Below are 19,554 nucleotides of genomic sequence, written 5' to 3'. Positions count from 1 at the left end.
GACTCAGTGGGCCGAAGGGCCTGTTTACATCTGTATCTCTAAAGGAAACCCTCCCAGGGACCACAATCGAGACGAGGATGGAATACAGATGTATTGGGAGGATGGGCAGAGGAAATGGTGAGGGGCGAGGTGGGTGAAGGTGTTACATAGGTGGTATACCTTATCCTACATGGAGACGCTGGCTGATGGTTTAAACCTCAGCTTAGTTTCCGCGGCCTTCACTCAGGCCAGGCTCATCCATCTGGGCAGCAGGTAAGAGCTGTCCCGCACTGCACCACAGACCCGATTTAGATCCTGACCTCACGTGCTGTCTGTGTGGAGTTTGCAAGCTCTCCCTGCAACTGCGTAGGTTTCCTCCGGGTGGTTTCTTCCCACATCCCAATGATGTGCAGGTTTGTAGGTTAATTGGCCCTCTGTAAATTGCCCCTAGTGTGTAGGGAGTGGACGAGTGATCGAAGGTCTGCATGGGCTCGATGGGCCGAGGGGCCTGTTTCCATGCTGTATTGTTCAATCAACCTTTCTTCCATTGCTGGCAAGGGTTGTCCTCAAACGTGAAGCTCCCCAGGTGCTGCCTGACTGCAGACTATTTGGAAAGACTTTCTCTCTGTTCCTGTAAGTGGGGCATCATTTGCTGAAACGTGTGCAGTTAAATCTATTAGTGCAGTTCAACCAGTGCTGACTGGAGGACAGGAATATTCAGTGCACTTTGCAAAACAAATTGAATGCTGGTTCGTTTGAGAGTGTGGGGGTTGCAGTGTGGCGCAGTGCCCTGCCACAGAGCGGCCTCTCCCTGTATCTGGCACTCCAGCTCCATCACACCCTCGTGTACAGCAGGCCCCGCAGGTGGGTCACGTGGCACTTTGTTATTCTCACCAGCGTCAGAAACTGCTGCCTCAGGCTGGTCATCTGCACCAGAAACACAACATAGACACACATCAGCAACAGGCAGAGAGACCTCCCGCATGGAGGGATATGGATCACGTACAGGCAGAGGAGATCAGGTTTACTTGGTATCAGGCTTGGCATAGACATTGTGGGCCGAAGGGCCTGCTCCTGCACTGTACTGTTCTATAGTCTGTGGATTTTTTAACAGAGCAGCTCCACCAGGCTGGAAGTTCAGTGACCGTGAGACGGGTCAAGGAGTGTAAACTCATCCTCGATGACAGGAGGGAATGAGATCCACACCAGACTTCCTTCAGGAGAATATCCTGGGACCACTCACACTACTTCCATCCTTACCTCACACTTTGGGTCTTTCCATCTCTGGCCTAGGACCAACTATCTGACAATAAAGCCACCCACATCTGTGTCCACCTATCACTTGCCAGGCTATGTCCTGCCCTCACCTCTCATCCAGCTTCCTGACTACGGGTGCTGTCTGTGAGGAGTTTGCACGTTGTCCCTGTGACGCCATGGGTTTTTACCGGGTGCTCCGGTTTCCTCCCACACTCCAAAGACGTACAGGTTTGCAGGTTAATTGGCTTCAGTAAAAATTGTAAATTGTAAATTGTCCCTAGTGTGCAGGAATGTGTTAGTGTATGGGGATCGCTGGTCGGTGCAGACTCGGTGGGCTGAAGGGCTGTTTCCACTCTGTATCTCTAAAACTAAACCTGAAAACAAAGAACTTTCTAATCCCCCATCCCCAACACAATCAGTCTGGGGAAGGGTCCCGATCTGAATCGTCACTTGTCTCCGGAGATGCTGCCTGACCCGCTGAGTTACTCCAGCATTTGGTGCCTTTCTCTGGTAGAAAGCCTATTGATTCTGCCTGGTCCTAGGACACCAAAATTATCCACCTCCTGAGAGCACTCCAGCGCCACAGGGTCAGAGCGTCCGATCCATTACAATTAGTTTAGTTTAGAGATACAGCGTGGAAACTGGTCCTTCAGCCCACTGAGTCCATGCTGACCCGTACACTAGCTCTATCCTACACACTAGAGACCAAAGCCAATTAACCTGCGAACCTGTATGTCTTTAGAGTTTGAGAGGAAACTGAAGCACCCGGGGAAAACCCAAGTGGTCACGGGGAGGACGTACAGACTCCACACAGACAGCATCGGTGGTAAGGATGGAACCCAGATGTCTGGCGCTGTAAGGAAGCAACTCTACTGCTGCACCACCGTGACGTGAGGTAAAGAACAGCAGCGATAAGTCATTTGAACTTTTACAAAGCAGCTTGAACAGCGCACAAAACAAAACAGGTCTAGAGGGGGAAGCAGAGGGTACAATGGCTGCTACCTCTCCTTGCAGGGTGGAGGTCAGCTCCGGTTTCACCGCAGAGGCAGGCTGGTGCTGAGTCATGCTCTGTTTAAACGGAGCAGCCTGGAGCTTGATTTGCTGTAAGAAAAGAAACAGAATGTGAACCAGTGGACAGGAGATGCACTGGGTGAGTGTTCTACACACAGAGTGCTGGCAGCCTGGGACACTCTGCCAGGGATGGTGGTGGAGGCAGGTATAGGTCATAAGCTCATGGTAGGTAGGTGCAGAATTAGGTTATTTGGCCCATCAAGTCTACTCCGCCATTCAATCATGGCTGATCCATCTCTCCCTCCTAACCCCATTCTCCTGCCTTCTCCCCATAACCCCTGACGCCCGTACTAATCAAGAATGGTGCAGTTAGAACACGGAACATAGACAAGTACAGCATAGGAACAGGCCCTTGTCTGTGATGTATATCCCCCATATCCATGTGCCATTTAAGGGCTGTTTTGGATGGGTTCATGGATATGCATGGCATGGATGGCCCATTCACACTAGTTCCATGTTATCCCATATTCTCATCCACTCCCTGCACGCTCAAGGCCATTAGACTGATTAACCTACAACCCCGAACGTCCTTGGGATGTGGGAGGAAATGGGAGCACCCAGTGGAAACCCACGTGGTCAGAGGGACAACCTGCAAACTCCACACAGACGTGGTGGAGATTTCCAGCTCTTTGTTTGGAACGATGACATATTTTGAACAAATTATGAACATTTTGCATGGGTGCCACTTCGCTTATTATTTTCCTGCATTAGATGCCTAATTCACTTGTTGCCAGAAGAGGTAAAGAGGTGATATGTAAGAGAGAGGGTCGACACTAAATGCTGGAGTAACTCAGCGGGACAGGCAGCATCTCTGGAGAGAAGGAATGGGTGACGTTTCGGGTCGAGACCCTTCGTCTTCAGAAATAAGAGAGAGTTCCTCATCTCGGGACCAGCCACGGTCAGCTTCAGATTCAAGCTGCTGAGTTTTTAGTTTTTAGTTTAGGTTTTAGAGATATAGCGTGGAAACAGGCCCTTCGACCCACTGAGTCCATGCTGACCAGTGATCGCCCATGCGATCGTTCTATCCAGCACATTTGGGAAAATTTACAGAGGCTAATTAACCTACAAACCGGCACGTCTTTGGAGTGTGGGAGGAAACCGGAGCACCCGGAAAAACCCCATGGCGTCACAGGGAGAACGTACAAACTCCGTACAGACAGCAGGGGGCTCCATTCAACATTCGAGGGCTTGTCAGCCTGAAGAAGGGTTTCGACCCGAAACGTCACCTATTCCTTTTCCCCTTTGCTGCCTGACCCGCTGAGTTACTCCAGCACTTTGTGTCTGTCTTTACCCCAACGTCATGTTTACCCCAACACTGTTTTAACCTGGTGCATTCTGCTGTAGTGGTTTCTGCAATATCCAAACACCTTCACTGGCAAGAGAAGCTGAGAGTCTCCTTCACCTCCTCCACACCTCCACTTCTTACCTCAAAGGCACAGACACATTCACTCATCGCCCTCCAACATTTCCCCAGCTCGAGGGCTTTCTCTTCAATTTCCTCCACTACGCTCTAAAACAACAGAGAAAAAGTGATTCAGAATGACTTTAACCTGAATAAACAATTTTGCATTATTATACCAGGAATCAAACAGATTTATCGTGAATGGAAGCGGCCTTCTAACCGACTCGTCGATGCCAAACACAATTCCCTTCTGAACTAGTCCCATTGCCCACGCCTAGTCCAGATTCATCTCAGCATATCCTATCCATGTACCCGTCCAAATGCCCTTTGAATGATGTTGTTACACCTGCCTCAACCGGTTTGTGTGGCAGCTCGTTCCAGACACCCACCACCCTCTTACAGAGAGCGGTTGATAACCTCAAACTCACTGCCAGAGGTGGTGGTGGAATCAGATACAATCACTGCCTTTAAGAGATATTTAGGAGAGGGACATAAACTGGTAAGGCATAGAAAGATGCAGACCTAATGTAGGCAAAGGCGATTAATGTAGATGGTCAAAAAAGATGACGTGGACTTGGCATCTGTGCTGAAGACTCTATGGCTCCTATGACTCCATGACCAAGTACTGTGGCCACATTTGCTGATGATACAAATAAAGATGAGTCAGCAAGTTGTGAGGGGAACACAGAGAGCTCGCCAAGGGACATGGGTAGGTCAAAGGAGTGAACTAGAGGTTGGGAGATGCCTTATAATGTGAGGTAGTCAACCTTGGAAGTAACAATGAAGTTCAAACATTAATTAAAGAATCTGATCATCCCAGTGCAAGACATTCTAGCAATTAGCATGGGGATACATCAGGTAGGAATGGAACATTGGTCTATACTGCATGAAGTATGGAGTGTAAAGTAGGGCAGTTTTGATGTATGCTTACAGGAGGCTGGTGTTTCTACACCGTTTTGGTCTCGTTATTTATGGAAGGGACTTGCAATGAAGGCTGTGCCGCGAAGGTTCACGAGGCTAACCCCTGGAATGTTGAGCATGGAAGAATAAAAAGCGACTACGCCATTCATAGAGGATTGACAGAGGTTAGACTGAGAGCATGGTTCCCCTGGTGGAGGTGTCTAGAATTAGGCTGCAATGTTTCACTGACTTCAGGCTGAGATGAGGAGGAGTTTCTCCTTTTGGTGGGTCATGCGTTTTTGGAATTCTCTCTCCTGGACAGTTGGGGAAATGGAGTCATATTGAAGATAGAGATTGGTGGGCAATTACACTTCAATTGAGGCATGGGGGGGGGGGGGGGGGGGGGGGGGGGGGGGGGAGAGCGAACCAGTATGTGATGTTGGAGGCAAGACTGGATCAGACATGACCTTACTGAACGGATCAGCAGACTCGAGGGGCTGACTGGCCTAATCCTGCTCCCATTGCCTATATCTATATTCATATGAACCCAGTGGACTGTATGGAGAAAATATGGTACATGCAAGTGGTACAGGCCTGGCAGCACATGGTAAATGCCAGCTGATACTGAGAGAAGGCCTTTACCTCTATATCCGTTAAATGGTCTCGACCCAAAACGTCACCTATCCCTTTCTCCAGAGATGCTGCCTGACTCACTGAGTTATTCCAACATTTTGTGTCTATCTTTGCTCTCAATCCATATATTCATCATCTCGTGTGTTAGGGGGTATTTACTTCCTCCAGGTTTATCTGCAATAGCCGTAATGGATCTTGAACAACGCGCAGGTGTTTCCTCACCAACTGCAGGCAGCTGCGGGTGAGAAACCCTCTCACCTTCTGGTGCCCGAGGTTCCTGATGATCAGCAGCTCGCTCTCACATTGTACGGTGTGAATCCATTCCTGGAACCTGTGGGTCTGCATTACCCAGGCGCGGAGTGGGCAGTAACAGAGCTGGTACGATTCAAGGCAGTTTGCAAAGCTGGTCAATAACTTTAACCTGAAATCCAGAAGATTGTTAGAATTAACGTGGTTGGGGGCTCGGTGCAGGTGGGGGGGCAGTAAGCAGGGGATGACAGTCAGGGCAGGTTTGGGACAGTACGGTGGGCAGTGGTAGAGTTGCTGCCTTTACAGCACCAGGGACCCGGGTTCAATCCTGACTATGGGTGCTGTCTGTACGGAGTTTGTACATTCTTCTCATGATCTGCGTGGGTTTTCTCCGAATGCTCCGGTTTCCTCCCACACTCCAAAGACATACAGGTTTGTAGGCTAATTGGCTTTGGTAAATCGTCCCTAGTGTGTGGGATGGAACTAGTGGACGGGTGATCATTGGTCAGCACGGACTTGATGGGCCGAAGGGCCTGTTTCCACGCTGTGCCTCCAAAACTAAAGGTGGTGGTGGAGGTGGTGGGGGGAAAGGTGAAAGGGTGACAGGGTGACAGGGAGCAGTCATGGGACAATCGGGACAGGGTCAGAAGGGGATATAGAAAAGGCACAGAGGAATTGCCTCCTTGTCCCTCCAATTTTATGGAGGCAAAGACTTCAGTGAGGCCCCCAAAGCCCACATTACTGCTACTCCCTGTGTCTCCCTTGGAGTTGTCAAATGTAGATACAAGCAGCTGCAGATGCTGATTAATGCACAAATGAACACAAAGTGCTGGAGTAACACAGATGTGAACTATTTGAGAGTGCCTGGACGCAAAGCCAAAAGGCAGCGAGTTCTAGCTGTTAATGATGAATAAAGTTATCATTCTTGTTCAAAACTGTGCCCTGTAATTATTATGAGGATATTTATAGACGTATACTGTATGTACAGGCGAATATTCTCTTGCGTAAGTTTGGTGCGTGTACAGATATGGTGAAGATGTTGCTGTTTAGAGCATATTGCACACCACTCTACACTGCGCACCTGTGGTCGAACTACGGAAAGTCAAGTTTGCGGAGACTAAAGGTGGCCTATAATGATGCATGACTAAGGAAACACTGCTAAGGAAACCTAGATGGTGTAGTGCTAGTAACATGTTTGTGGCTGCAGGAGTCAGTACTTTAGAAGTTATCCTAAGAAATCACATGTATAAATTCATTTGCAGGATAAATTACTCTAAAAATTTAATTATCGTGGCCTTGTCAAACATAAGGTTTAGCATAAAGTTGTGGAGACACTGGTATCGTTGTCTTGTTGCAGAACACTGATCTTTCTTTTTTATTCTGGATTTTAAATCATGTATTGTGTTTTTTTAATATATGATTTATGATGTTTTTATAAGTATACTAAGATTTTATATGTATTTTATGGTGTTTTTATATGCAATGTATTTTTATGTAATGTTGTCCCTTGTCTGGACCTTGAGTCTGAAATAAAGTTTATTATTATTATTATTATTATTATTATTCGTCCCTGATTGCCCCCAAAGTGATGAACAATTGAAAGTCTATTTGTGGGTCTGTCTGGAGGCAAGTGACGAGGGCGAGGATGGTCAATTTATTTCCCTGAAGGGCACAAGGAGACCAGAATGGACACAAAGTGTTGATGTTATATCTTGCACTACTGTTGTATCCATTATCCTTTATCTATTCACTGTGGACAGTTTGATTGTAATCATGCATAGTCTTTTCTCTGACTGGATGGACCCAAACAAAAGCTCTTCACTATGCCTTGGTACATGTGGCAGTAATAAGCTAGACTAATATCCCTTTCTCTGGAGAACATGAATAGGTGACCTTTTGCATTGGGCCCCTTCTTCAATCTGAGAAGGATCCCGACCCGAAACATCACCCATCCATGTTCTCCAGAGATGCTGCCTGACCCGCTGAGTTACTGCAGCACTTTGTGAAACGTCACCCATCCATGTTCTCCAGAGATGCTGCCTGACCCGCTGAGTTACTGCAGCACTTTGTGAAACATCACCCATCCATGTTCTCCAGAGATGCTGCCTGACCCGCTGAGTTACTGCAGCACTTTGTGAAACGTCACCCATCCATGTTCTCCAGAGATGCTGCCTGACCCGCTGAGTTACTGCAGCACTTTGTGAAACGTCACCCATCCATGTTCTCCAGAGATGCTGCCTGACCCTCTGAATTACTGCAGCATGTTTTGTCTCTTTTTTTGATAAACCAGCATGTATAGTTTCTTGTGCAACAAAAGCTTTTCACTGTACCTCGGTGCACTTGACAATTAACTGAACTGAACTTGTATCTCAGGACATCAGATAACATATTTTGAGGCCGTCTGACAATGAATAAGCACTGCAGCAAAAAGTGAATTTGATCTGGAACAAAGAAGACGTTTTTCCTCTATTTGGTTCGGGTTACCTGACCTGAGAAGACGTGTTGGAATCCTCACCTGTCCTCGGTGTATGTTTTCATGTTATGAAGCTTGCTGTGCAGGAGTTGAATCCTCTGCCTGTCTCTGGATGTGACTATGTTGTCCAACCTCATGCTCTTCTGCTGATTGTCACCCCCTGTAGGTTGGGGAAGCCTCTCGGTGCCTTTGTTGAATGCGCAGGTTTGGCCAGTCCCCTGGTCTCTCTCTGCTGCACCACACTGGCCCGCAAGTCTCCACAAGCTGTCATCTACCTGGTTGATCTCTTGATGCAGATTCTATAAAGAGAGGTGGTGACAAAGAGTTACCGCTGCTGCACCTTCACCACCTGGTCAGCAGGCGCTAGACTGACTAAATGATACTCCACGCCAATGATTACATAACAAAACACTCACCACTCGATTCCATCAGGTCTTGGTTGCTCAGTTTATTATCTCCATTCACCCGCTCCACATACTTGCATACACTCAACTAATAGAAATTCTTAGATAGGCACAAAAAACTGGAGTAACTCAGCAGTCATGCAGCATCTCTGGAGAAAAGGAATAGATGACGTTTCCGGTCGGGACCCTTCATCAGACTGAGAGCAATGAAACCTCATCTTGTAAAGTTCAGTTGACTATCCCTGCCACCCACATAGTCTTTTGGCAGGGAGAATTCAGCATGTCCACTATTCTTTGTCTGAAGAAATGCTTCCCTATTTTGTTCTCTCATATATCCCCCTCTTTTCAATCAACCCCCAGCTATCACCACCTCTCCCCCACGCCAGCCCACTGTTCCCAAGTCTCTTTCCTTCCCCCCAACTTGGTTCCACCTTCATTGTTGGTGATCATTCAAAGTCCAGTATGGTTGTCCTCCTGGTGGGTTCAGGTGGACATCTATGCGTGACATCTTTTAACGTGGGGAGCTTAGTTTAATTCAGTTTAGTTTACTGTCATGTGTAATGAGGCACATTGAAATAGCTTTTGCTGCGCGCCAACCAGTCTGCGGAAAGACAATACATGCTTACAATCGAGCCGTCCACAGTGTACAGATACATGATAAAGGGAACATAGAATGTGTGCAAGATTAAGTCCAGTAGAGACTGATTGAAGATAGTCTGAGGGTCTCCATTGAGCTACTTAGTAGCTCAGGACTGATCTCTAGTTGTTGGTTGGATGGTTCTATTGCCTGATAATAGCTGGGAAGAAACTGTCCCTGAATCTGGAGGTGTGCGGTTTCACACTTCTGTACCTCTTGCCTAAGGGGAGAAAAGTGAATGACCGGGGTGAGACTGGTCCTTGATTAAGCTGCTGGCCTTGCTGAGGCAGCCTGTAGTGTAGATGGAGTCAACGGGTGGCAAGAACCTGCCTATCACCCACAAACAAAAGATGCACACAAAATGCTGGAGTAACTCAGCGGGACAGGCAGCATCTCTGGAGAGGAGTGGGTGACGTTTCGGGTCAACACCATTCTCCAGACCCTTCTTCTCGACACAAAACGTCACCCATTCCTTCTCTCCAGAGATGCTGCCTGTCCCAATTGAGTTACTCCAGCACTTTGTGTCTGTCTTCAGTGTAAATCAGCTTCTGCAGTTCCTTCCCACACACGGGGCCCCTATCCCCACCGTTCCCATCTACCCACCATCCTTCCCTTATCTGAATCCACTCATCAGCTTCTCCTATCAGATTCCACAATCTGCACCCCTTTGTTGACTCCCTCCCAGCCCCTGTTATCCCCTCCCAGCCCCTGTCGCCATCTCCTTTCCTCCCTCCCCCACCTCTCTCCATCTGCCAGCTAACCTCTCCTCACCTGGATGCACCTATCCACCCCCACCCCCACCCCCACCCCCCCCCCCCCCTCACCTCTTTATACTGGCCATCTCTGCTCTACACTCCCTGTCCTGATGCAGTGTCTCAACTAGGAATGTCCACCATCCCTTTACCTCCATAGATGCCGTCTGACCTACTGTTCCGCCAGCAACATGCTTGAGGATTAGAAACATAGAAACATAGAAAATAGGTGCAGGATTAGGCCATTCGGCCCTTCGAGCCTGCACCGCCATTCAATATGATCATGGCTGATCATCCAACTCAGTATCCCGTACCTGCCTTCTCTCCATACCCTCTGATCCCCTTAGCCACAAGGGCCACATCTGACTCCCTCTTAAATATAGCCAATGAACTGGCCTCGACTACCCTCTGTGGCAGAGAGTTCCAGAGATTCACCACTCTCTGTGTGAAAAAAGTTCTTCTCATCTCGGTTTTAAAGGATTTCCCCCTTATCCTTAAGCTGTGACCCCTTGTCCTGGACTTCCCCAACATCGGGAGCAATCTTCCTGCATCTAGCCTGTCCAACACCTTAAGAATTTTGTAAGTTTCTATAAGATCCCCCCTCAATCTTCTAAATTCTAGCGAGTACAAACCGAGTCTATCCAGTCTTTCTTCATATGAAAGTCCTGCCATCCCAGGAATCAGTCTGGTGAACCTTCTCTGTACTCCCTCTATGGCAAGAATGTCCTTCCTCAGATTAGGAGACCAGAACTGTACGCAATACTCCAGGTGTGGTCTCACCAGGACCCTGTACAACTGCAGTAGAACCTCCCTGCTCCTATACTCAAATCCTTTTGCTATGAATGCTAATACCATTCGCCTTCTTCACTGCCTGCCGCACCTGCATGCCTACTTTTAATGAATGGTGTACCATGACACCCAGGTCTCTTTGCATCTCCTCCTTTCCTAGTCGGCCACCATTCAGATAATAGTCTACTTTCCTGTTTTTGCCACCAAAGTGGATAACCTCACATTTATCCACATTATACTGCATCTGCCATGCATTTGCCCACTCACCCAGCCTACCCAGGTCACCCTGCAGCCTCCTAGCATCCTCCACAAAGCTAACACTGCCCCCCAGCTTAGTGTCATCCGCAAATTTGGAGATGTTGCATTCAATTCCCTCGTCCAAATCATTAATATATATCGTAAAAAGCTGGGGTCCCAGCACTGAGCCTTGCGGTACCCCACTAGTCACTGCCTGCCATTGTGAAAAGGACCCGTTTACTCCTACTCTTTGCTTCCTGTCTGCCAGCCAGTTCTCTATCCACATCAATACTGAACCCCCAATACCGTGTGCTTTAATTTTGTATACTAATCTCTTATTCTAAATCTCAAGCTTCCCTGTTTTGCCGAGTCCGTTTTCAGGCTACCAGGATAAAATGAGGATACGTGAATCCCGCTACTAACCCTTAATTTCTTCCTGTACATGGGGTGGTGACATTGTTGACTGTCGGATGTGCACAAGTTCGATTCCAGCAGCATCACCTTCTCCACAATCAAGGACAGTGCTCGGTAAGACTTGCTCCTTGCATCAGAGTAACTATAAAACAATTAGAATCAGCAAAGCAACTTCCCAAAACCTTCAGCGTTGCCACAGAATTCCCATTCATGCCTGTGCTTTTTAAATAGGGGAACACAATGAAAGTGATCCACACTTTTAGGATGTAGGAGATGTCAAGGAGTTAGGTTTGAAACCATTGGCATGGATTATCATATAGTCACAGAGCACAAAACAGGCCCATCGGCCCGACTTGCCCATGCCAACCACATGCCCCATTTATGCTAGAAAGTGCAAGCTCCATACAGACAGCACCCGTAGTCAGGATGGAACCCGGGTCTCTGGCGCTGTAAGGCAGCAACTACTGCTGCGCCACAGTAGGCAATGAAGTACTTTTGAAGTAGAATACACGGCCAATTTGCTGAGGCATGGGAAGTCTCACAAACCACAATTACAATTAAAACACAAAGTACTTGTGCTATAACTCCAGGATAAACGCTCAACTAAGAAAACCAAGCCCTAAACCAAAGTATTATCTGATTTAACACAACAACTTGGGCTAAGTGTTCGGCTGGCAACCGGAAGGTAGCCGGTTCGAATCCCGCTTGGAGTGCATACTGTCGTTGTGTCCTTGGGCAAGACATTTCACCCTCCTTTGCCTGTGTGTGAATGTGTGTGAGTGATTGGTGGTGGTCGGAGGGGCCGTAGGCACAGATTGGCAGCCACGCTTCCGTCAGTCTGCCCCAGGGCAGCTGTGGCTACAGAAGTAGCTTACCACCACCGAGTGTGACTGAGGAGTGAATGAATAATGCGATGTAAAGCGCCTTGAGTATTAGAAAGGCGCTATATAAATCCCATCCATTATAACTTAGTTGGTTTAGGCGTGGCAGAGCAAACCCCCCACCCCCCACCCCCCACCCTCAATACCTGCTCTCACCACCTATGCTACCAGTATCTACTAAATAAAGGAAGTTGCAGACAATTAGCTCACTCTAACAGATGATAACAACATCTGTTCCACTAATCCTAGACCATCATTAAGCTTGCAACACCACAAATATCACCCTTGCATAAGACTTACGCAGACTACAATTACAAAGAAATACACATACTGCATGTCATACGTTTCCCTTCTGCCCCCCAACTGACACTATTTCTTCTCCACCAAATCCACCTACTGCCTTGCTCTGCTGCCTCTGACATTTGCTTTACAGCCTGACGCAAACTCTCTCCGCAAATTCCTAGCTCTCCAAATAGCGACGTGGTTGATCTCGCTAAGAAACCTCGACAACCCATCTCTACCGGACGTACTCTTGCCCTCCATCCCCGCTGCTTAACTTCTGCTGCCATCTCTACATATCTAAGCCTTTTCCATTCATAAGCCTCATCCACTAGGTTCTCCCAATCACAATCAATTCTATAAAATTCGCTATCCACTGACTAACTGAGGAAGGGTCTCGACCCGAATCGTCGCCTATTCCTTCACTCCATCGATGCTGCCTCACCCGTTGAGTTCCTCCAGCATTTTTGCCTACCTTTGATTTTTCCAGCATCTGCAGTTCTTTCTTAAACATAACACTATATTAGGCCTCAAACTTCATTCAGGAATAGTGATGGAGAGATGATCGTTTATTGAGATTTCAGATGTATTTCAGCTGCTCTTCTCCAAGTTAGGGTTGATGGGGTTTTATACATCCAACCCTGTTTTAATATCCCAACAATTATATCATCGGCCAGTGCCGCACCCTCTGGGAAGCTTTTGGTTTTAGAGATACAGCTCAGAAACAGGCCCTTCTGCCCACCGAGTCCATGCCGACCAGCGATCACCACACAAACACAAGGGACAATTTACAATTTTACCAGTCAATTAACCTACAAACCTGCATGTCTTTGGAGTGTGGGAGGAAACTGGAGCACCCGGGGCAAACCCACGAGGTTACGGGGAGAAGGTACAAACTCCATACAGACAGCACCTGTAGTCAGGGTGGAACCCGGGTCTCTGGCGCTGTAAGGCAGCAACTCTACTGCTGTGCCACCGTGCCGCTCTTACTTCACAAAGAGAAGATGAGAAAGATTGAAGGGACCTGAGGGAGTTGTCACCTCCAAGATTGCTGAGGAACGTGAGATGAAAGAGCAAAGTGAGACTTGAGAAAGAATATTGACCGGCAGTAGACAAGCTGGAACTCTGGCAGCGTACACCTCCTGGGTGGATGGTTTAGAAATAAGGTATAATCCACCTCAAAGTGAGAAGAAGCAAAATTCTGATTCATGGGGTCATCCATTGATCTCACTCTTGAATACATTCAACAACATCCCAAAGACGTGCAGGTTTGTAAGTTAATTGGCTTCTCTTAATTGTCCCTAGTGTGTAGGATAGAACTAGTGTATGTGTGATCACTGGTGAACTAAACTATAAACTAAACTGTGCCACCATCGTCCTCTACAGCTTTTTGAAGTCCATTGGGTTGGGGGATGGGGGTGTTTATAGACGGGCAAATAAAAGTGGCAATGAGTGCGCTGTGCACAGTTATAGTGGAATGAGAGGGACACCTGGCAGAGCCACTGTCTTGCAGCACCAAAGACCTGTGTTCACTCCTGAGCTCTGGTGCTGGCTTGGTGGAGTTTGCATGTTTTCCATGTGATCGTGTGTGTTTCCTCCAGGTGATCCGGTTTTGTCCCACATCCCAAAGATGTGCAGTTCAATAAGCTAAGTGGCCATTACAAATTACTTGGAGTGTTTAAGGTGAGTGGTAGAACCAGTGCGGCATTGATGGAAATGTGGGGAGAATAAGAAAATTGGATTCATGTGGGATTGATGGCCAGCATGGACTCGATGGGCCTGTTTCTGTGCTATATCCCTCTATGATTCCATGATACATGGACTTGATGAGCCAAGAGGCCTATTTCTGTGTTGCACTTCATGAATAATCCTGGGTTTAAACCTCACCCCTGCTTAAGATCAATCTATCTAAGATTGAGATGAATGGATTTTTAGATACCAGGGATATTAATGTAGTTTGCGCGTGAGATCAGCCAGGTTCTTCCAAAAAGCAGAATAGGCTCAGAAAGCTGACAGGCCTCTTATTTATGTGTAGAAAGGAACTGCAGATGCTGGTATATACCAAAGATAGACATAAAGTGCTGTTGTAATTCAGCAGGTCAGGCAGCATCTCTGGAGACAAAGGATGGGTGATGTTGTGGGCTTCTTCAGACTATCTATCAGAGTTATTTATCTACTCTTATTTATGTTTACGTTACAGAGGGGGGCCATTCTGGCATTTGCTGCTATCAGCGGATGTCCACACTTACACATTCGTGGAGTGTTCACTGCCCCGCTCCCGCTAACTGTAACATCCCACACAATACTAATCTGCATTAGTTTCAAGTTGTGAGTCGCTATATTTATCAATGATTCTCTTGCAAACCATGGCCACAGTTTCAATACTCACAGGCTCACTTCAGACGTCACAGCAATGATCCCAGGTTTACACGTCTGGTAACAAAAAGAATAGTTCATTTAAAATGTGTAGGAAGGAACTGCCGATAGACACAAAGCACTGGAGTAAAGGGCCTGTCACACTTCCACGACCTTTTTTACTCGTGGACATTTTTCATCATGCTAGAAAAACGCCCCGACCTACTTGATGCCATGAGTACCTATGACTAGAATCACAGCCTGCTAGGACCTCCTACAACCTCCTACGACCATGCTGCGAGTATGAGTCAAGGGCAAACTCGGCAGAGGTCGCGAATTAGGTCATGAAAGTGGGACAGGCCCTTTACTCAGCGCATCAGGCAGCATCTCTGGAGAAAAAGGACTGGTGACGTTTCGGGTCGGGACTGCAGATGCTGGTTTATACCGAAGATAGACACAAAACGCTGAACGCAGACCAGTCTGAAGAAGGGTTCCGACCTGAAACGTCACCAATTCTTTTTCTCCAGAGATACTACCTGACCCGCTGAGTTACTCCAGCATTTTGTGTCTAATTTCATTTAAAATGGCGTTTTATCATTCATCATTCATCGAGAATCATTCATCATTCAACCAACTACCCAATTTTCTTTTCCCTCTATGCTTTTGGGTCACGGCACGGTGGCGCAGCGGTAGGGTTGTTGCCTTACAGCGCCAGGGACCCGGGTTCGATCCTGACTACGAGTGCTGTCTGTACAGAGTTTGTGCATTCTCCCTGTGACCGCATGGGTTTTCTCCTGGTGCTCCGGTTTCCTCCCACAGTCCAAAGACGTACAAGTTTGTAGGTTAATCGACTTCAGAAAAATTGTAATTTGTCCCCAAGGTGTGTAGGATAGTGTTAGTGTGTGGTGATCGTTGGTCAGTGGGGGCTCGGTTGGCTCAATCTTAATCATCCTGGGCAAATGTTCCAACTATGGAACCCCGGCTGCTCTGCTTGCTGGGGACATAATGCTCATCTGCAAAACTCTTGACCCAGTTGAAAATAAAATCAGCTCACAGCATCAGCTACTGTCTGTGAGAGGAGCAGTCACATAGAGGCTGAGAGTCACATCACCCACTGCTGGCATCACCGTTCATGCGTAAACATCTCCAAGCACTTAGCCTCCAAAGAAATATAATGCTCATGTTAGGTTTGTGTTTAAACTTTGTTAGGTCTCTTTCTGTTTACAATGCCTGATGTCAGAGGGTGGTGAATTTGTGGAATTATTTGCCACAGAAGGCTGTAGTGGCAAAGTCAGTGGATATTTTTAAGGCAGAGATAGAAAGATTCTTGATTCGTATGGATGTCAGAGGTTATGGGGAGAAGGCAGGAGAATGGGGTGAGGAGGGAGGGATAGATCAGCCAAGATTAAATGGTGGAGTGAACGTTATTGGGCGTTATGTCTCCACTTCTCCCAGATTCCACATCAGAGCAGTGAATTCCTCTTTGTTGTTGGAATATTGATGACTAATTCTGTAAAATTGTCAGTATTCATAAGCAAACTTGTTACTCCTAACATCATATGGCGGGAGAGGCAGGAGGGTGAGGGGTGATCTTATAGAGGTGTACAAAATCATGAGTGGAATAGATCGGGTAGTCGCACAGAGTCTTTTGACCAGAGTAGGGGATTCGGGAACCAGAGGATATATGTTCAAGGTGAGGGGGAAAAGATTTAATGGGAACCTGAGGGGTCAAGTTTTTACACAAAGGATGGTGGATATAAGGAACGAGCTGCTGGGGGAGGTAGTTGTGGTAGGTTCTATCGCCACATTTAAGGAACATTTGTACAGGTGCATAGGGCAGGTTTAGAGGAATATGGGCAGGTGGGAATAGTGTAGATGGGACATGTTGGTCAGCATGGGCAAATTGGGCCGAAAGGCCTGTTTCCATGCTGTGTGATTCTATGATTAAAATCAGCCCAGGATATTTGGGAGTTTGCTAGAGGCTTTTCTATTTATAGAGAATAGCACTTTATGGAAACGTTATAGAAAACCTATGCAGAGAAATACAGATTTGGCTGCAGCCTATACATAACACAACAAAGCAAACTCCCTCCAACTCAAAACAGGCTGCATCAATCCTTTACAATTTTGGATTAATGACAGGATGAGACGAGCTGAAGTTACTGGGCTGGCTGGCAATTGAAGCCGATCTCTTTCACTAACTTCCTGCTGTTCTCCACTAGTTTGGCCTCCATGCAACTTACGCGGGTGACTCTCCGCTGATCTCTGCAGCATCCCAACACCTTCCTCTGGGTAACTCGTGATGGCAGCATGCCAACCGAGCTGGGAAACTTAACTCCAGGGAATAAATTTAATTTAAGGTGCACAGGAGGATGAGGTGCATAAAATCAAGAGAGGAATTGATCGGCTAAATGCACAGGCTTTTTTCCCAGAATAGGGGAATCAACAACTAGAGGGCATACTGTAGGTTTAAGGTTGACAAAAAAAGTTGGAGAAACTCAGCAGGTGAGGCAGCATCTATGGAGCGAAGGAATGGGCGACGTTTCGGGTCGACCCGAAACGTCGCCTATTCCTTCGCTCCATAGATGCTGCCTCATCCGCTGAGTTTCTGCAGCTTTTTTGTCTATCTTCGATTTTTCCAGCATCTGCAGTTCTTTCTTAAACATACTATAGGTTTAAAATGAGGGGGGGGTGGGGGGGAGGAATCTGAGGGGTTGCTTTTTTTACACAAAGGGTGGTGGGTATGGAACGAGCTGCTGGAGGAGGTAGGTGAGGCACGTACTATCATAAGTACATCTAAAAAATATTGGACTAGTACATGGATAGGATAACTTTACAGGGATATGGGCAGAGTGTGGGCAGGAGGGACTGGTGTAGATGAGCACATTGGTCAGTATGGGCCAGTTGGGCCGAAGGGCCTGTTTCTATGCTGTATGACTCTATGACTCTCGATAACACTGTCCACAGCCCTCAGGTTGTGGATTAGAAGGGTGAGAATAGCTGGAAACAACATCTTGATCAATGTTGTTTATCTTTTAACAGAGAAACTACCCTTTCCTTCGGCAAAGACCTACCTTGAAGAGCCAACGGCACAAACCGAAACTCTCGAGGACATCGAAGTAGGTGAGGAGGCTGATTACTGAGAGCACACTGAAGATGATGGCAGACCCGCAGAGGTCAGCTACAGTTCCAAATAGAGCCCGGAACACCAGCAGGTCCATGGCGACGAACAGCATGGGGCAGTCACAGAGAGGCCAGGCGGCCACACGAGCTGAGAGCGAGGAAGTCACTCTGACGAGAAAAGTATAGTTGAAATCTCTTAGCTATCCTTTACTGAACAACACTCTTATCCCTTGTGTGAAGAAGGGTCTCAACCCGAAACGGCACCTGGTCCTTTTCTCCAGAGATGCTGCCTGACCCGCTGAGTTATTCCAGCATTTTGTGTCTGCCTTCCCTTTATCTTTAGTTGAGTTCCTCTCAACAAAACACTTTGCCCTTTCCTCCTTGCTCCTCAGTGTCTCTCTCTCTCTCTCTCACACTCTGCAGTTTCCCAGTTCAATTCTCACTCTATCTCCTGCTTCAATGATTATGTTTCTCCTTCCATTTGTTCTGCCTCTCACCCCACCCTTTCCCTTGAATTTCGTTTCTCCTCAACTTAAAATTATTGATCACTGTCTCTGCCCATCAAGTCCCCTGTTTCTCTCCACTGGCTTCTTCCTCTCTCTGCCTCCCTGTGCTCCTGGCTTAAATCTCTCTATACCCCTAGGGTTCCCTAGGCTGGTTTCTCTGACTGCTGCTCTCTATACCGGCGTTGAACTGTATCTGTACAACTCTCAGTTAGGTGATTAAGTTACTTTGCTCCCTCCCTCTCAGGGAGTTTCACTGACGAGTCACTCGAACCTTCCCCTTGGCTTCACATCGATCATTTACTATCCCACCCTGCCACACGTTGAACAGGTGAGTTATTGCTTTACTTCAGTGGTTCATCTTGAAAGACCGGTTATCAAAAATGTGAATGCCAGAAACAAAGGGTGACAGATCGGAGATATTCCCGCCCTCTGAATGCAATGCTCAAACCTGCTGGCCAATCTAAAACTGGCATGAACATAATTCAAACTCCTGATTCATTGGTAGTTTCTGAAGTTGGTTTACAAAACTTTATTGAAATTGGGATTTGTAAACAGAAGCTGAAAATCCCAAATCCTTCTGTTTATCTACGCCCATATTGCTTGCACATCCTGCTGTTGGAGTGTACCTTTCTCCCTCGTTACTGTTAGGCTCCCCAAAACACTCCCTAGTTCCGCTTGCAATCACCCTATTAGTCAGACTCCCATTCTGCTGATAACATTCCAGAAAATACAAAAGTCTGAGGTGGGGTTGAACATCTTATTGCACTTCGTGTATCCTAAAGGGCCTGTCCCACTTGGCCGTCATTTGCGCGTCATATGTAAAATAGGTCGATGCTTCGTGACGCATGGGGTGCGTGTGGGTGATGCACGCATTGCGCATGGTGAGGCGTGGAATCGCATGCAGTAGCACGCGGTATCACGAGGCGCTCCAGGATTTCGTAGGGTAACGAAATCCTTGCGGGCCATCTGCGTGACGTATCGCGTACGCACGCTGACGCATTGGCTAATCACGCTGATGCATTGGCTAATCACGCTGACGCATTGGCGTCGAACGCTGTATCGCGTGGTGACGCATGGTTACATCACCGTGCATCAACGTCCGTAAACACGCGACGCCGTGCGGCGCCCATACGCAGTTGACCCGCCTTTTACGCGTCATGTAACCTCTAACCTCGTCCACACAGACCTCTTCCTGAATTTCTTGCTAGCCTTT

The 19,554-nt window shown here is 47.4% G+C and overlaps 1 protein-coding gene across 1 annotated transcript; it reads right to left on the bottom strand.

The window, feature by feature from the left end:
* Nucleotides 1–398: 398 nt before the first annotated feature.
* LOC116991216 lies at nt 399–18,631 on the bottom strand. The gene is made up of 8 exons (XM_033049654.1): nt 17,787–18,631; nt 14,747–14,790; nt 11,207–11,339; nt 8,007–8,263; nt 5,501–5,663; nt 3,734–3,817; nt 2,239–2,337; nt 399–906 (listed from the first exon to the last, which is right to left on the bottom strand). The coding sequence occupies exons 1-8, from the start codon at nt 17,946–17,948 to the stop codon at nt 814–816; spliced, it is 1,035 nt and encodes a 344-aa protein (XP_032905545.1). The 5' UTR covers nt 17,949–18,631; the 3' UTR covers nt 399–813.
* Nucleotides 18,632–19,554: the final 923 nt, after the last annotated feature.

The sequence above is a fragment of the Amblyraja radiata genome, chromosome 33, assembly GCF_010909765.2.
Source record: "Amblyraja radiata isolate CabotCenter1 chromosome 33, sAmbRad1.1.pri, whole genome shotgun sequence".
In the NCBI taxonomy this organism is placed as follows: domain Eukaryota; kingdom Metazoa; phylum Chordata; class Chondrichthyes; order Rajiformes; family Rajidae; genus Amblyraja; species Amblyraja radiata.
This window is presented reverse-complemented; position numbering and strand designations above follow the sequence as displayed.